This window comes from Chelonia mydas, chromosome 3, assembly GCF_015237465.2.
Source record: "Chelonia mydas isolate rCheMyd1 chromosome 3, rCheMyd1.pri.v2, whole genome shotgun sequence".
Classification (NCBI taxonomy): domain Eukaryota; kingdom Metazoa; phylum Chordata; order Testudines; family Cheloniidae; genus Chelonia; species Chelonia mydas.
This window is the reverse complement of record NC_057851.1, coordinates 189816197-189829298: the sequence shown is the minus strand read 5'-3', so window position 1 is coordinate 189829298 and position 13102 is coordinate 189816197. Positions and strand designations below refer to the sequence as shown.

Here is a 13102-nt window from a genome sequence, read left to right as displayed (position 1 = left end):
GCAGCACAAAGCACCGGGTCAGGTCGGGCTCCGCAGCTGCACTGCCCCAGGAGCTTGCAGCCCCACCGCCCAGACCACTGCGCCAGCGGAGCAAGGGGGAACAGCATGGGAGGGGCCAGGGGCGAGCCTCCCTGGTCAGGAGCTCAGGGGCCGGGCAGGAGGGTCCCGCGGATTGGATGTGGCCCGCGGGCCGTAGTTTGCCCACTTCTGACCTAGTCAGTCCTTCCTGCATAGTTTATAACCCAATATTACATTATCTCATTAATTTTCATCATGTTTCAGTAATTCCTATTATGTTAGAATCCTCTTCCATTGTCAGGCATTCTACTTCACCTCTGAAATGACGAGATACTCTTCCTTCATATGCTTGGTTTTTTTCCCCCAAGATAAGAAAAGCTTTCTCAACTCGAGATCAGAGAAGCCAGTTCTGAGATGGATTTGTTCTACGCTGTCCTTATATGCCACCTCGAAAAATAACTAGGTCTCTGTTCAGCAACTCTGGCCTCAAGATTCTGCACCTGGGCTCTGAAGCCATAATCTGCGCTATATGCCACTTGGACACAAGTTAAGTACTAGTAATTGTATATGAGACCCTCAGTGCAGAAAACTGGGTAGCTCCCACGTTGATTAAACTCATGTTGGTCTCCAACCTCTATAGTTTACTCTGACTTGTACTGGGTTTTATATTAAGTTAGAAGATAATTTGTAAACAAACAACTAAAACTTGAACAGTGTCTTCTTCAAGACTGACCACTCTCCCTGAAATGACCTACAAGACCACATATTTCTTCCCACCTCTCCTCAGCTGTGATACGTACAAGTCTGGCTTGAAGAGCAGATGGGGTTATTAGGCACTTATACATTTTTAATAAGTAAAAATAATTTAAACATTTGAAAATGTAAATATGTCTATATAAAAATTATTAATGTGTCCCCTCCTACTGCACCCTTCCTATGTCACTTGTGATTTTAGATTATAAACTCTTTGGGGACAAAGACCATGTCTTCATAAAGCTGTTGATCAAAACCTCTGGGTATTACTAGGATACATACATTGAATGATAACTTTAGCCAACTAGCAATTGCCCTCTTTTGCTCAGTCTTTCAGAGCTTCACTATTTCTGGAGCATCTCTCAATTTAAGAATATACTCTCAATAGCTATGGTACCTCTGTATTTTGTATCTGAACACTATAAACACGAGAACTCACTCAGACAGCTGGCCCTACCTATAACTCATTCATTTCAAATACTCAGACTTCAGAGATACCAGTTCAAGGAGTGTAGTTGTATTAACTGTCACAACTGTAACAACTTTTTAACTATTTATTTTAAAAATTATGGTCTAAGTCGCAAAATCAGTGTTCATTTCAAATCAAATCTCAGTTGTGACAGATTCTCTCTCTTACTCTCTAGTTCATCACGGAAGCTACAACCTTATGATTCGCTATCTTTTCCTGGGATGGTTGCAGGGAGTTCGCAGCGAGGGGTGGAGGTTTCAGTTTATTTTGTAATTCATAATTTTATTTACGTAAGACACGCAGGAGCCTCAAAAGTGTGTTTGATAAAAAAAAATTACTAAAATAAATGCTTATGTTTTTAATATAAGCCACTATAAAAAACACACAGTTTGAATATTCAGTATGCAAAATGTTTTAAACAGTTTAGCCTGCATAAATTAAGAATTCTAAAAACAGAAACCTAACTAAGTTTGCACCACACATTCCCATATTGCCATTATGCTCCAGCCACAATGGCACTGAAAGTATTTTGTTCTTTAATGCTACGTAGGAGAATGGTGAAAACAGGGCAGTAATTGAGATAATCCATTATAATGCTTGAAAAATATGAGGCATTAGCATTAAAAAAAATTGAAAAGCTCAGGAAAACAAGCATGTGTAAACAGAGGCATCCTGTACTTACATATTGGATGCAAGCTTAACTGCCAGTCTAATCATTCAATTAAAGGAACACAAAATTTAGCCTATTAGCATTAGGGGCGCCATCATGTTCTATTCAAACCAATAGGAGTTTTGCCATTAACTTAAATGAAAGTTGGATCAAGTCCTAGCTGTGGGACTCTCCCTTACCCTTTGCACACACACAAATGGCAAGAAATGTACTGGGGTGTCCTGCAGGGTATGCATAGACCTGTACATACATCATGTTACAAGAGGACACAGAATCATATGGAAGTCAGAAATAGGAAGCTACCTATAAGGTCATCTAGTTCCAGTCCACCTCCCTGCTCATGCAAGATTATTCCCCATAATGTTTTCAAATATTTTATCAAAGAGCTGTAGATTCTCCAACTGACTAAGCTTTCAACACTTACCTTGGGAGACTATTCCACAGTCAAATGTTAATATGGAGATTTCTTTAATTTATATGCAGTTTAAATTTCCTTTAATTTCATCCCATTGCTCCTAAGATAAGGAGCTATAACTAAATAATTAGTAGCTCTTCCTCTTTGGTAATTATACCCTTCAAATAGTTGTTGACTTAAGTCTTCTAATCTTTGCCGGCAGTCGTAACACGCCTTTATAAAAGCTACACATTTAGTTCACTCTTTTCTCTCAAATCAATCTCTTTAGTCACTTTTGTTGCTCTTTTATGCCCTCCAATTGGTCAAAATTTTTCAGGCAATGTGGTGCCCAGAACTCAACACAACATTCATGGTATACTCACACAGGAGCCACATAGAAAGGAACCTTAAAGCTTGATGCGATGCTTCCATGTGTGGAAGCCAAAAGTGCATTGCCCTTTTCTGAGACCAAATCATAGCAAATTCATGATCCCACATTCTAAACAGCAAAACTTCAGCAAGCACCAAGGGAGAGGAGAAAAAGAGTTTGGGGTGTTTGATGAAAGACTACTAGCTTTAGTGCTCGTCAGATGAGAGAGACTGGGGAAATGCATGCACCATTCCAGAGGATGGTAATCCTCAGTCAGTGCCCCCCCACCAGCTCCATCCTGCTGTGCAATTGTTGACACCAGCATCTCTTTCTCATGAAGTCCAGTGAGCATTCCCACTATCTGACAACTTGTTGCAACACATCCTCTTTTAGCAGGTTAGAGCCTCTCAGGAATGTTTCTCCAGTTCTCAGTCTAACATTGTTTTTCATTGTCCGACCATGTCAGAAGAAAGACAAGAGGCAATGGATGTGGTTTAATAAAGCTGCAACTGTATTCACCTAAAATATCTGGGAGTATCCAGCAAAAAGTTCAACAGTGCAGGTCAATCATCCTTTCCTTAATCGTTTCCACATAACCCCAACCAAGTCCCAACAACACTACTGCTGGTACTTCACCATCCTCCCCTTATATCAGGTGAAAGAGGGCTATAAAAAGGAGGGTAATTGGTGACCTGCTGTACAGGATTCAGGAACCCCAAACTCCCTGCCCCCCAACTCAGCTCCCTTAAGGGAGGTTTTCCTTCAAATCCTTTTCCAATCCATTTTATCTGACAACCCATACCAAATATCTGTACTGGACATCTGCCATAAGAGGCACCAGCAAAATGCTTGGCTGCCTCTCCCTCAGCAGGTCCCACAAGTCTATATCACCTCTCAGTTAGCCTGTTTTATGATCCTGAAAGGGAAACTACAAGAAAATGTCCCAATACCTGGGACATTTTGACCTGCTGTTTCTCCAGTTTTCAGCCTACCCTGTTTTTCATTCTGTCCCTTACCTTTAGCACAGCTTCCAATTTAATCAGCCAAGTCTAATTCCTCTTTAATCCTTTCACTTGATGTAATCTTCCAACAATCTCCTCCATGTTGTCATCATTCCTTACAAACTTTGCACACAAAACTGTATCCTTGGCATGGTATATGCCCACCTGAATGTGATTTAAACTCTTTGAACCAGGGACAATTTCTTGTGTTTGCAAAGTTCCATGAACAACGTTCCATAAATACCAGTTATTAAAATTAAGAGTGTAAAGAGTCATTTTTGCTTGTAACAGAACACTGAAGACATGTTCTACTTTACCCCAAGAGGTGCTCAGTGAAATTTTAATGTTCTTATATTCAAAAGTCAACCGATGAGAAGCAGAAATTTATTGTATAGAGAGAAGAAAGAGTTCTCACCCCTGTTACTTATTTACAAAGTTAGCTGTTGCCAATTCTTAAAATAGAACATGGGTAGTTCTCAGCCTTACAGCCTATTCCATGACGAAAACAGGAAAAATCAGGGTAAAAGAAAAGTAGCATTGCTATTGAGTAACAGGTTGCCATAGTAAAACATTTATGGCCATTCAAACAATGTGTTATCTACTAAAAAAAAAAATCAATTCAGAATTCAGGAAGATAGTTGAGGTATCTCCATTTAGGACCAATAGTTGTTCCTTACAAATTCTGTCTTTTGAAAAGAAAAAATATATATGATACCATAACGCCCACAGTTCATATTTGTCCAAATACTTGTTATTTAAAAGAATACTTCAAAAGTTAAAGTCCCAAAATCTGACCTTCTCTAAAATCATAATGGCATGGGGAAAATTTTAAAATTCTATTTAAAGCCCATGTATTGTATTTGTTAGGTTGAGAAAACTGCTAAACCGAAGTGGTTTTTAAAAGATATGTGCTCTAAATGCATCAAGTGTGGAACTAGGTTTTGCTCAAATATAAGGAGAAATCCTAGTAGATTATCTGAGCAAGTGCTGATCCAAAGTACCAAAAGGTGGGGCAATAAACAAAGTGACTGAAATGTAAGCACTGGGTATTATTCTGAACATAGAGTAGGTAATAAGTTATCATCATTCATACAGTTTTATAGAGTACCTAGACATAAACTTAGCACATCTTAGGAGGAGGACGATGACAGGGAGGAACCCGTTCATTGTGCCTTCAAGTGGAGTGATTGCCTTAACTATGACTTCTAGTTCTTCTAATATGAGAAAACAATATTTTTCCATGTAGTTTGTGGTGCTGACTTTTTCATAATAGTCTTAATGTAAATATATTTGAAGTTTTTTTCTAAAAATAAGTGTGATTGTTCGCATACCATCCTAGATCAGAAACTAAGATGCAGCTGTCTATGCTATAAAGCAGTTCTCAAACTTCATTGCACCGTGGCCCCCTTCTGACCACAAAAATTACTACATGACCCCAGGAGGGGGGGATCGAAGCCTGAGCCTGCACGAGCCCCACCACCCCAGGTGGGGGGGCCAAAGCCCCAGCAAGTCTAATGCCAGCCCTGACCACAGTTTGAGAACCGCTGCTACAAAGGTATAATGGACTGACATTTACTTTCTACATGGGCAAACCACCAAGTTTAAAGAAACATATGATGTATGTTTATGCATGGCTTAACATACAATTGTGGCTGCACTGAGCTGTAACTGTCCATCTGACCAATGTGGTTTGGGCTAAATTATGTTAAAAAAATAAATCAGTCCACTTAAAACATGATTTGGCCCCAAACAGAGCACCAAAAACTGTATCAGAACCCAGAACAGTTAAACTGTGCTTTCCGCAACGTGGATTTCTTTAACACCCATTGCTTTTATTATATTACATCCTAAGATCTCATTTTTTTCCTACTTCAATATATTTTCTCCTTGTGTAATACACATACATGCTACAATACAGTTTCTGTTGTTTACTTCTATTAACTTTTTTTTTTTTTAAAGTTAAAAGAGGTCAACATGACTATTTTAAGTGTTGGTTACAAACCAATAGAATTTTTATTTCAGTTTTTCCATTCCTTATTATTACTTTAGTTGGATCCCAAGAGTCATATAATGCTTTCCATCTATCTGCACAACTCCAGCTGATATCAAGAGCACACGCAGATCAAGGGCATAAAAATTATTGACTTTGGAAAAATGAATAAAAAGTAAACATTGTCAAGAATTAAGTAATGACAGAAAAGGTGTGTGCTCATCTTAAAAACAGAATAGGCAGTTTCTTCAAATTCTTCAACATCAGATGAGTCATTGAATGAAGATGTCCATTGAAATGGAAGAACAGATCACCAGTGAGTACACCAATCTTGACATTTTCAGTACCACTGTCGTCAAAGTGTAGCAGTGAGGATCATTTAAATCTGTGTTTCAGGCCTCTCCAATACCAGGTTCATTCAGAAGCAGTGTACAATTTTTGGTGTGTTGAGTATAAACAAAGATGATTGTGTGGTGAGGCCATAAAAAACAGTTAAAAGTCAGAAGTTGGTGTTAAAAACATTCCATTTATTGTAGCACAAATTTAGTAAAAAAAAATTTAAAGTACTGACATTACTTTGTCTTGGATATATTTTTCCAGAAAGATTTAAGCATGCAAGTTCACTATTAATTGCAAGTCTAGATATAATGGAGCGGGGGAGAAAACAGAGGGGAAGGGAAAATTAAAGAACTAAAAGATTCACTACGGATATTAATGCAAGATTGTCAGGTAACTTCGTAAGTTTGACCAGCAATGGGTAAAAGCATCCAAACAGAGGAAAAATACATTCCTATTTAATGAAATTGATTCTAAGTCAACAGAAAACCACATAATAGTGTCCAACTTTCTCAACATGCTATCCAGCAATGAACAGAGAAGCATAAGGAGCTCTCTGATATTTTCTCAGGCAACAAAAATAAAAGGGAGAGTTGAGAGAACTTCTAACGCATAGCACACTGCAAACAGGGCACCTCTCCAAGGAATGACAGTCACTTGTTAAAAATACCCTACGTTCCTCAGTATCAACTCCTCACAGGCTGAAGTTTTAACAACTATTTCTGAAACTGAACCTCACAGGTAACTTTATACAGGTAAGTGACAACTAAGACCATTCCATAAACCAATGGGATAACTTCAGTCACTTATGAACTCCGACTATATTTTTAGTCTCAGAAGCAACGAACTACTTTTTCCTTCTGTGGCTCAAAAGATTGATTTCTAAGCTATTTCATATTGCCAGAATTTTATTTATTTTTAGCAAAGACCTAAAGGTTGCTGTCACAATACAATAGTAACTACACTTGTCCTCTCCACTTCCACAAAATTACATACACATACTCAAGAGAGAAAAATGAAGGTTTCCATGGAGACTTAAAGTGACTCAACTGTTTTGTAACCACATGAGCTCACACCTGCAGTTTGGTTTCAAAGAGATCATTTGTTTAGCTCCTAAACCTTCTCTACATACCACACTACTACTATTATATTATTCAGCAGGAGAGATGCTGAATCATAGTTTTGTCAGAAACCCTTTTTACATATGATATACTTTTGGATGTGAATTATTTTTAGAGAGGCACAGGGGGAAGGAAGGAAGGAGGCAGACTATAGTGGCTCCCAAATGAACGTGTTCCTTTTCAGGACAGATCAAAGACAGACGCCACTGACCTAAAACCACAGAAAGGAGGGAAGTGCATTAAAGTTAGTCACCTATATGATGGAATGGCAAATTATATTTAATAGAGTAATACGTTCCTTCCTACTGCTTGACTCATTCCAAAATGCATATATACAACATATTATATAGTTAATGGTGCTGTTGCACTAATTTGCATATCTCTGTAATGGACAACCGACAAATATGGCCTACAAATTTCAAGTATTAACACTGACACAGCATACGTTAAGCCAACCAAATCCTAGAGTCACTTAAAAGCTTCTTTTAGAGAGAAACCTTCAACACTATAACATTTTAAAGCTGTTTATCTTATGAAAAGTAAAACTGATTAATTACAATAACTGTGAATACTTCATGTGCCAGAGCAGCATACCCTCCATGCATTTCTATCTTTCCCTTCAGTTTGTTTACTACATGTAGAAAACAAATATCCAAGGAAGAATTGAAACAAATTTTACAAAATATTAGTAACTTCCAATTTAGTTTTATTTTTAATAATTCAATATTCACCTCTATTTTCATATTTTGCAACTGCATTTAGTGCAAAAACCAAAGCACTTGAAGCTTTGCTGAAGACGTCTTACTAACAGACATTTTTAAATAACCACACACTGCCCGGCCAGCTCTAATTACAAATGACCTGGATAGTTAATAAAATAAGCTGCATAATATAATTAAATTTAAAACAAACCACAGATGTACTAAGCTTCATCTACAAGAAATTACAAGTTAATGAAAGTCTTTTTTTTATTATTTTTTATGTATACTGTTCTTAGAGTTTAAAAAAAAACCAGGGATACAGTAAGTCTTCATTGACAAGTTTCTTTTAATTAAAGAAAAAAGTCCCCTCACCAATCTATGACTATGTACTTGAGCAGCATAGCAGATGTGAAGAGCATAGCAACAGCTTAGGAAAGGACATAAAGGATATCATATCCAAAAGAAAAATACCACGGAAATGTATATGGACAAAATGTAATTATCCCATTTGGAATTTGGTTTATGCACCAGGGCCAATATCGCTACTCTTATTAATGTCTCAGGATCTTGGGTTTACGCTTCATCTCAAGGATAGCACCCCCTGCAGCACAGCAGCCCATAAAACCACGCTGACCAAAAGAGAATAGTGCCATTTTAATAAACTACCAACTTTCTGCTGAACCCTGGGTTTTCCAAGGAAGTCTCCCATCTAAATACTAATCAGGATAAACCTGACAAATGTGATAAGAACACAGTTTGAGGCGGTATTTTTGCTGACAGTGAGGACTTGCCTACACCATAACTTCAAGGCCCAATTCTGCAATTTCCTGGTTGAAGCAGACAGACTGCTTCAACCAGGCAGGCAACATGATCAATGCCTTAATTTGTAACCAGTTAATGGTTAGTATTCTCAGAAACCAGAGCAGCTGGTCATGTTGCCCTGGTTAGCAACCTAGGCTGGCACACAGCTGTCTTCCTGTAAACAAGTTGTAACACTTTATTGCAGTGTACATAAGAATCCTTAACCTTGTCTTTGTAAACTGTTTCGCTGGTCCTCCTTCCTGCTTGCTCTCTGAACCTTAACACATCCCAGCATCTGCTGCCCAACACACCAGCACTGCTCCATTGTTTCCATGTGCTCCCAGTCTATCTGTTGCATCCCCTTGTTGTGTTTTGTACTTGGATTGTAAGCTCTCCTGCTGATAACAGCCCACCTTACCTGATCACTCTTGTTACAGTGTGTATGGTAACGCCCATTGTTTCACGTTCTGTGTATATAAATCTCCCCACTGTATTTTCCACTGAATGCATCCAATGAAGTGAGCTGCAGCTCATGAAAGCTTATGCTCAAATAAATTTGTTAGTCTCTAAGGCGCCACAAGTCCTCCTTTTCTTTTTGCAGATACAGACTGACACGGCTGCTACTCTGAAACCTGTCTTCCCATGATGTATTTGTAAGGTGCATAACACAATGAGATCCCGGTCCATGATTAGGACTCCTAGGTGCTACCACAATACAAATATATAATACTTTGCACTTTTATCCTACCTTTCAACCCATGGTCTCAAGGCCCTTATAAATTTTTACAGATCTTCTAAGGATTTTGCAAATTGATAAGGAGACATCTAAAGTAGGTAAAATCTGGAAGTTAACAGACACCTGGTTTGACAATTTATAAATTTAAAGCATATCTTTTTCTTGTAAAAAAAAAAAAAATTTACATCACTTCAGATCATTCAAATAAATGAAAAGATTGCCAAGAGAGCCAACTGAAATAAATATATGCGGGGAGGGGAGGGTGTTTGTCTCTCTCTTTAAAGCAGTATTTGGGTTAGTTCATTTAAAAAAATTACTATATTTATTCCGTACATTGAAAGTTTAGTTAACTAGGGGAAACTGCTTTTATTTTCTGGATTTACCTCAAGATGTGTACATTTTGTAACAATCAACATGGCAAATGGTCCAGGCAGTGTCCTTTCAATGTCTTTTTCAGCAGTCAACTAGCAGTCATTACCTATAAAGATTTCTGATTGAGGTCACTTTTTGAAAGTGTCCAAAATATTACTTTCCAGATACTTGTCTACTTTTTTTCCATTTTTAAATGGAAAAAAAAAAAGCCCTCTCAACAGCAATTGAACTAAAATTTTATATGTCTTCCCCTACTGCAGACCAAGAGTAGTTATATTTGTACTACGCAAAAATACCTCTTATTAAAATAGGCAAAGCAGCTTACAACATCCACATGGGCCCAACAAATAATGTGTGGTATTCTACTTTCTTTTAACATTCAGATGAAAGGAAGTGTGCTCAACAATCTCTCATCTCTCACAATGCTGCAAATTTTCTTAAATTATAAAAGTATCAAACTAACATATAATTACTAATGACTTGGAAGACAAAGCTTTCAGTAAAGGATCCTGACAAAACAATCCCTCTTTTACGCACAACGCAAAAATATTTCTCAGTCCACCAGAGGAGATAGAAGGGGACCTCATCTGGCAATCAATTTTGAAGTAGCTCTTGCAGTGCATTATTTGGCTGCATATCAGAGACATTTAAAATTCACAGGCATGATTTTCTTACCATATCTATAATTGTTATTGCCAACACAGCCCTTACAGGCATTGTGTGTCCTGGCAGCTCAGACGTTTATTTCCCCACAAACTTTTAAAACTTCCAGATACAGAACCTGGAAGATTGGGAACAACAACATAGTTCTAACAATTGTAACTCATGTTTCGGTGGGATTTAGCCCTGACACCCAATCTGACTTATCCTGGGAACTGAAGGGGGAAGAGAATTTTACAGAGCATTTTAAAGCAACTTTCAGTGGTCTCACACTGTGGGAATGGAGAATTGCTGCTCTGCTTCAGAAAGATTTTTGTTTTTTTGAAACTTCCTCATGGTTTGAAAATCTCGTTCACGCTGTCCCAGCCCTGACTCAGCAGCCACCATGGAAGGTGGATATTAAGAGAGGACAATCACAGAATCATGGGACTGGAAGGGACCACGAGAGGTCATCTAGTCCAGTCCCCTGCACTCATGGCAGGACTAAGTATTATCATTCTAGACCATCCCGGACAGGTGTGGTCTGTCCCAGTGACTAGTCCCAGCCCTGACCAGCACCCAAGGGGCGGGGGGGGGCCGCAGGTAAGGGGATAGCAGCCACCAGAGAAAGGGGTAACGGAGAGGATAAGGACAGTGACGGCCCTGACCCAGGGCAAATAAGGACCCGTCCGCCGTCGGCCCCCAGGAAAGGGGAGGACCTCGGCCCCGCGGCCCCCAGGGAAGGGGGTAGGACAGTCTCCTCAGCCCTTACGGCGGGAAATGAGCCTGCTCCGCCCGGGACTCACCTGCGGTTCAGCGGCCGGACTCGGACAGCCACCTTCACCGAAGCCATGGCGCATCCCTGCCCCGGCCCAGGGCTGGCCCTCCCGGCTGCCGGCTAGGGGACAGGCCACATCCCCGCCTCCGGCGCTAATGCATGCTACCGTCACGACGGGCGGGCCGCCCGAATCACTGCGCCGGCCGGGCCGGCTCCCCCTGTTGTCACGGCAGCCACGGGGCAGCGGCGGCGAGCACCACTGGTACGGCGCCAGCGCAGGGACAAACCGCCGCGGGACGCGTTACTCCTCCCCCTCGCCTGGCTGCCGGCCGGAGCCCCGCCCATTGCGGAGCTCCCAGCACAGGCAGGGGCGGGACGCGAGCCTGGGAGTGCCCGTCAAACGGGAGCCCGCTCACAGAGCGGCGAGCCCCTCGAGCCCAGGCGGGGAGCATAGTCACAGGGAGGGATCCCCACCCCACCCACACACAGAGAAGGGTGGGCAGGTGCAGTCACTGGCCAAGCCTGTCCCCTGGGGGTACACACTCCTGCCCCTATGGGGCTAAACCCCATGGTGGGTTTAGCTGTTGTTTGCTTCTTTTTCCTCACAGGAAGGATGAGCTCAAGAGCTGTAGGGTTTGTGTAATCAATCCCACACAGCATCTAATCCCAGATGATGGAGTGACCTGGCCCACCTGTAATTAAAGATCTGATGAGCTCTGCAGTGGAACAATCATCCCAGGCAGCTAAAAAAAAAAAAATCCCAGATGATGACTGGACCCAAGAGGAGCTGCCAATATTTTTTTAATTTTGGAATGTGATGAGAAGCAGGATGGTTAGGTTCTGGTCCATACCCAGCGAAAGCAGTGGGAGTCTTACTAATGGGCTTTGGTGATGCACAGTGGCATAATAAAAGTAGTGTAAATTCTGGTATAATGCCAGGAAGTAAGGACATGAAGAGGAGCCCAGTCCTGCTCACACTGAAGGCAATGGGAAAATGCCACCTAATGCTGCGTTGTCAAGGCTTGCAAATATATTGCAAACACAGAAATAGGATTTTGGCCCCTTCTGCAGGCAGTCTTTCAATAATACAAAAAGTTTTAAAAGATTGTGTCTTTGTACAGTGTCTAGTGGAGTCCTTCCAGGTGCTACCATAACACAAACACATTATTAATAATGATTACTTATGAAATTATTATTATTACTAGATCAAAACAAATGCCCAGATCCCACAAAGGATCAGGAGTTTTGTTTGTGGAACTGAAGGTTCGTTCTTGTGGCTCCTTTTGCAGAAATGGGACATGAAAGTGGACACTTTTTCTTTTACTGGTTTATTTAAAAGTGCTATCAGTTTGGTTTAAAGCTTGTTCTCCCATTTGGAGGATTTACAGGAGTATCTCTTTAATACATGTAAAAATTTGTCACTTAACTCCCTCCCTCACATATAACAGTAATGTGAATCATTAACAAGAGAAATCAGGGAAATTCACGCTGCTGTGGGTTTGCAAATTTCATTGTGTGTGACTGCAGATGTAATAATATAATCGTGCATTTACATAGCAAAGGCTATTCTGACAACTTAAAAGGGCTAGAAATTATTTTTTAAAAACAAAGTTGGATTCTGGATAATGTGACAGAATGTTATAGACAGTTCTCAGTTTGCGCATGTGGCAAATTTAGATTTCTCTTAATTTAAAATAATATTTTACTCTGTTTTATATATTATATATATTGTTCACATGATTATCAAAAATAACGACGTATGAGAACAAGTATAAACTACAAATAAAGCAGTTCATCACATTATTCATGTTTTTTGAAAAACATGAATACACAATGTTGTGATAATCAGTAAAATCCTGACCCTAATTAACTCAATGAGAGTTTTGCCATTGACTTCTATAGGGTGAGGATTTCACGCAATGTTTATATACATAATACATATGTGACAAAGTC

At 39.9% G+C, this 13102-nt stretch overlaps 1 protein-coding gene across 6 annotated transcripts in view; it reads right to left on the bottom strand.

Moving 5' to 3' along the window:
• Window positions 1-11454, bottom strand: part of KIF16B (kinesin family member 16B) — a 289704-nt gene extending 278250 nt beyond the window's left edge. For 3 of the 6 annotated variants that reach the window (XM_043544003.1, XM_043544002.1, XM_037896103.2), the window contains exon 1: window positions 11178-11432. In XM_043544003.1, coding sequence (XP_043399938.1) covers window positions 11178-11224 — 47 coding nt within the window. In that variant the 5' untranslated portion in view covers window positions 11225-11432. Of the gene's footprint in view, window positions 1-11177 lie in introns of all 6 variants that reach the window. The other 3 variants (XM_037896104.2, XM_043544001.1, XM_043544000.1) reach the window with 2 other exon arrangements.
• Between the last annotated feature and the right edge of the window lie 1648 nt (window positions 11455-13102).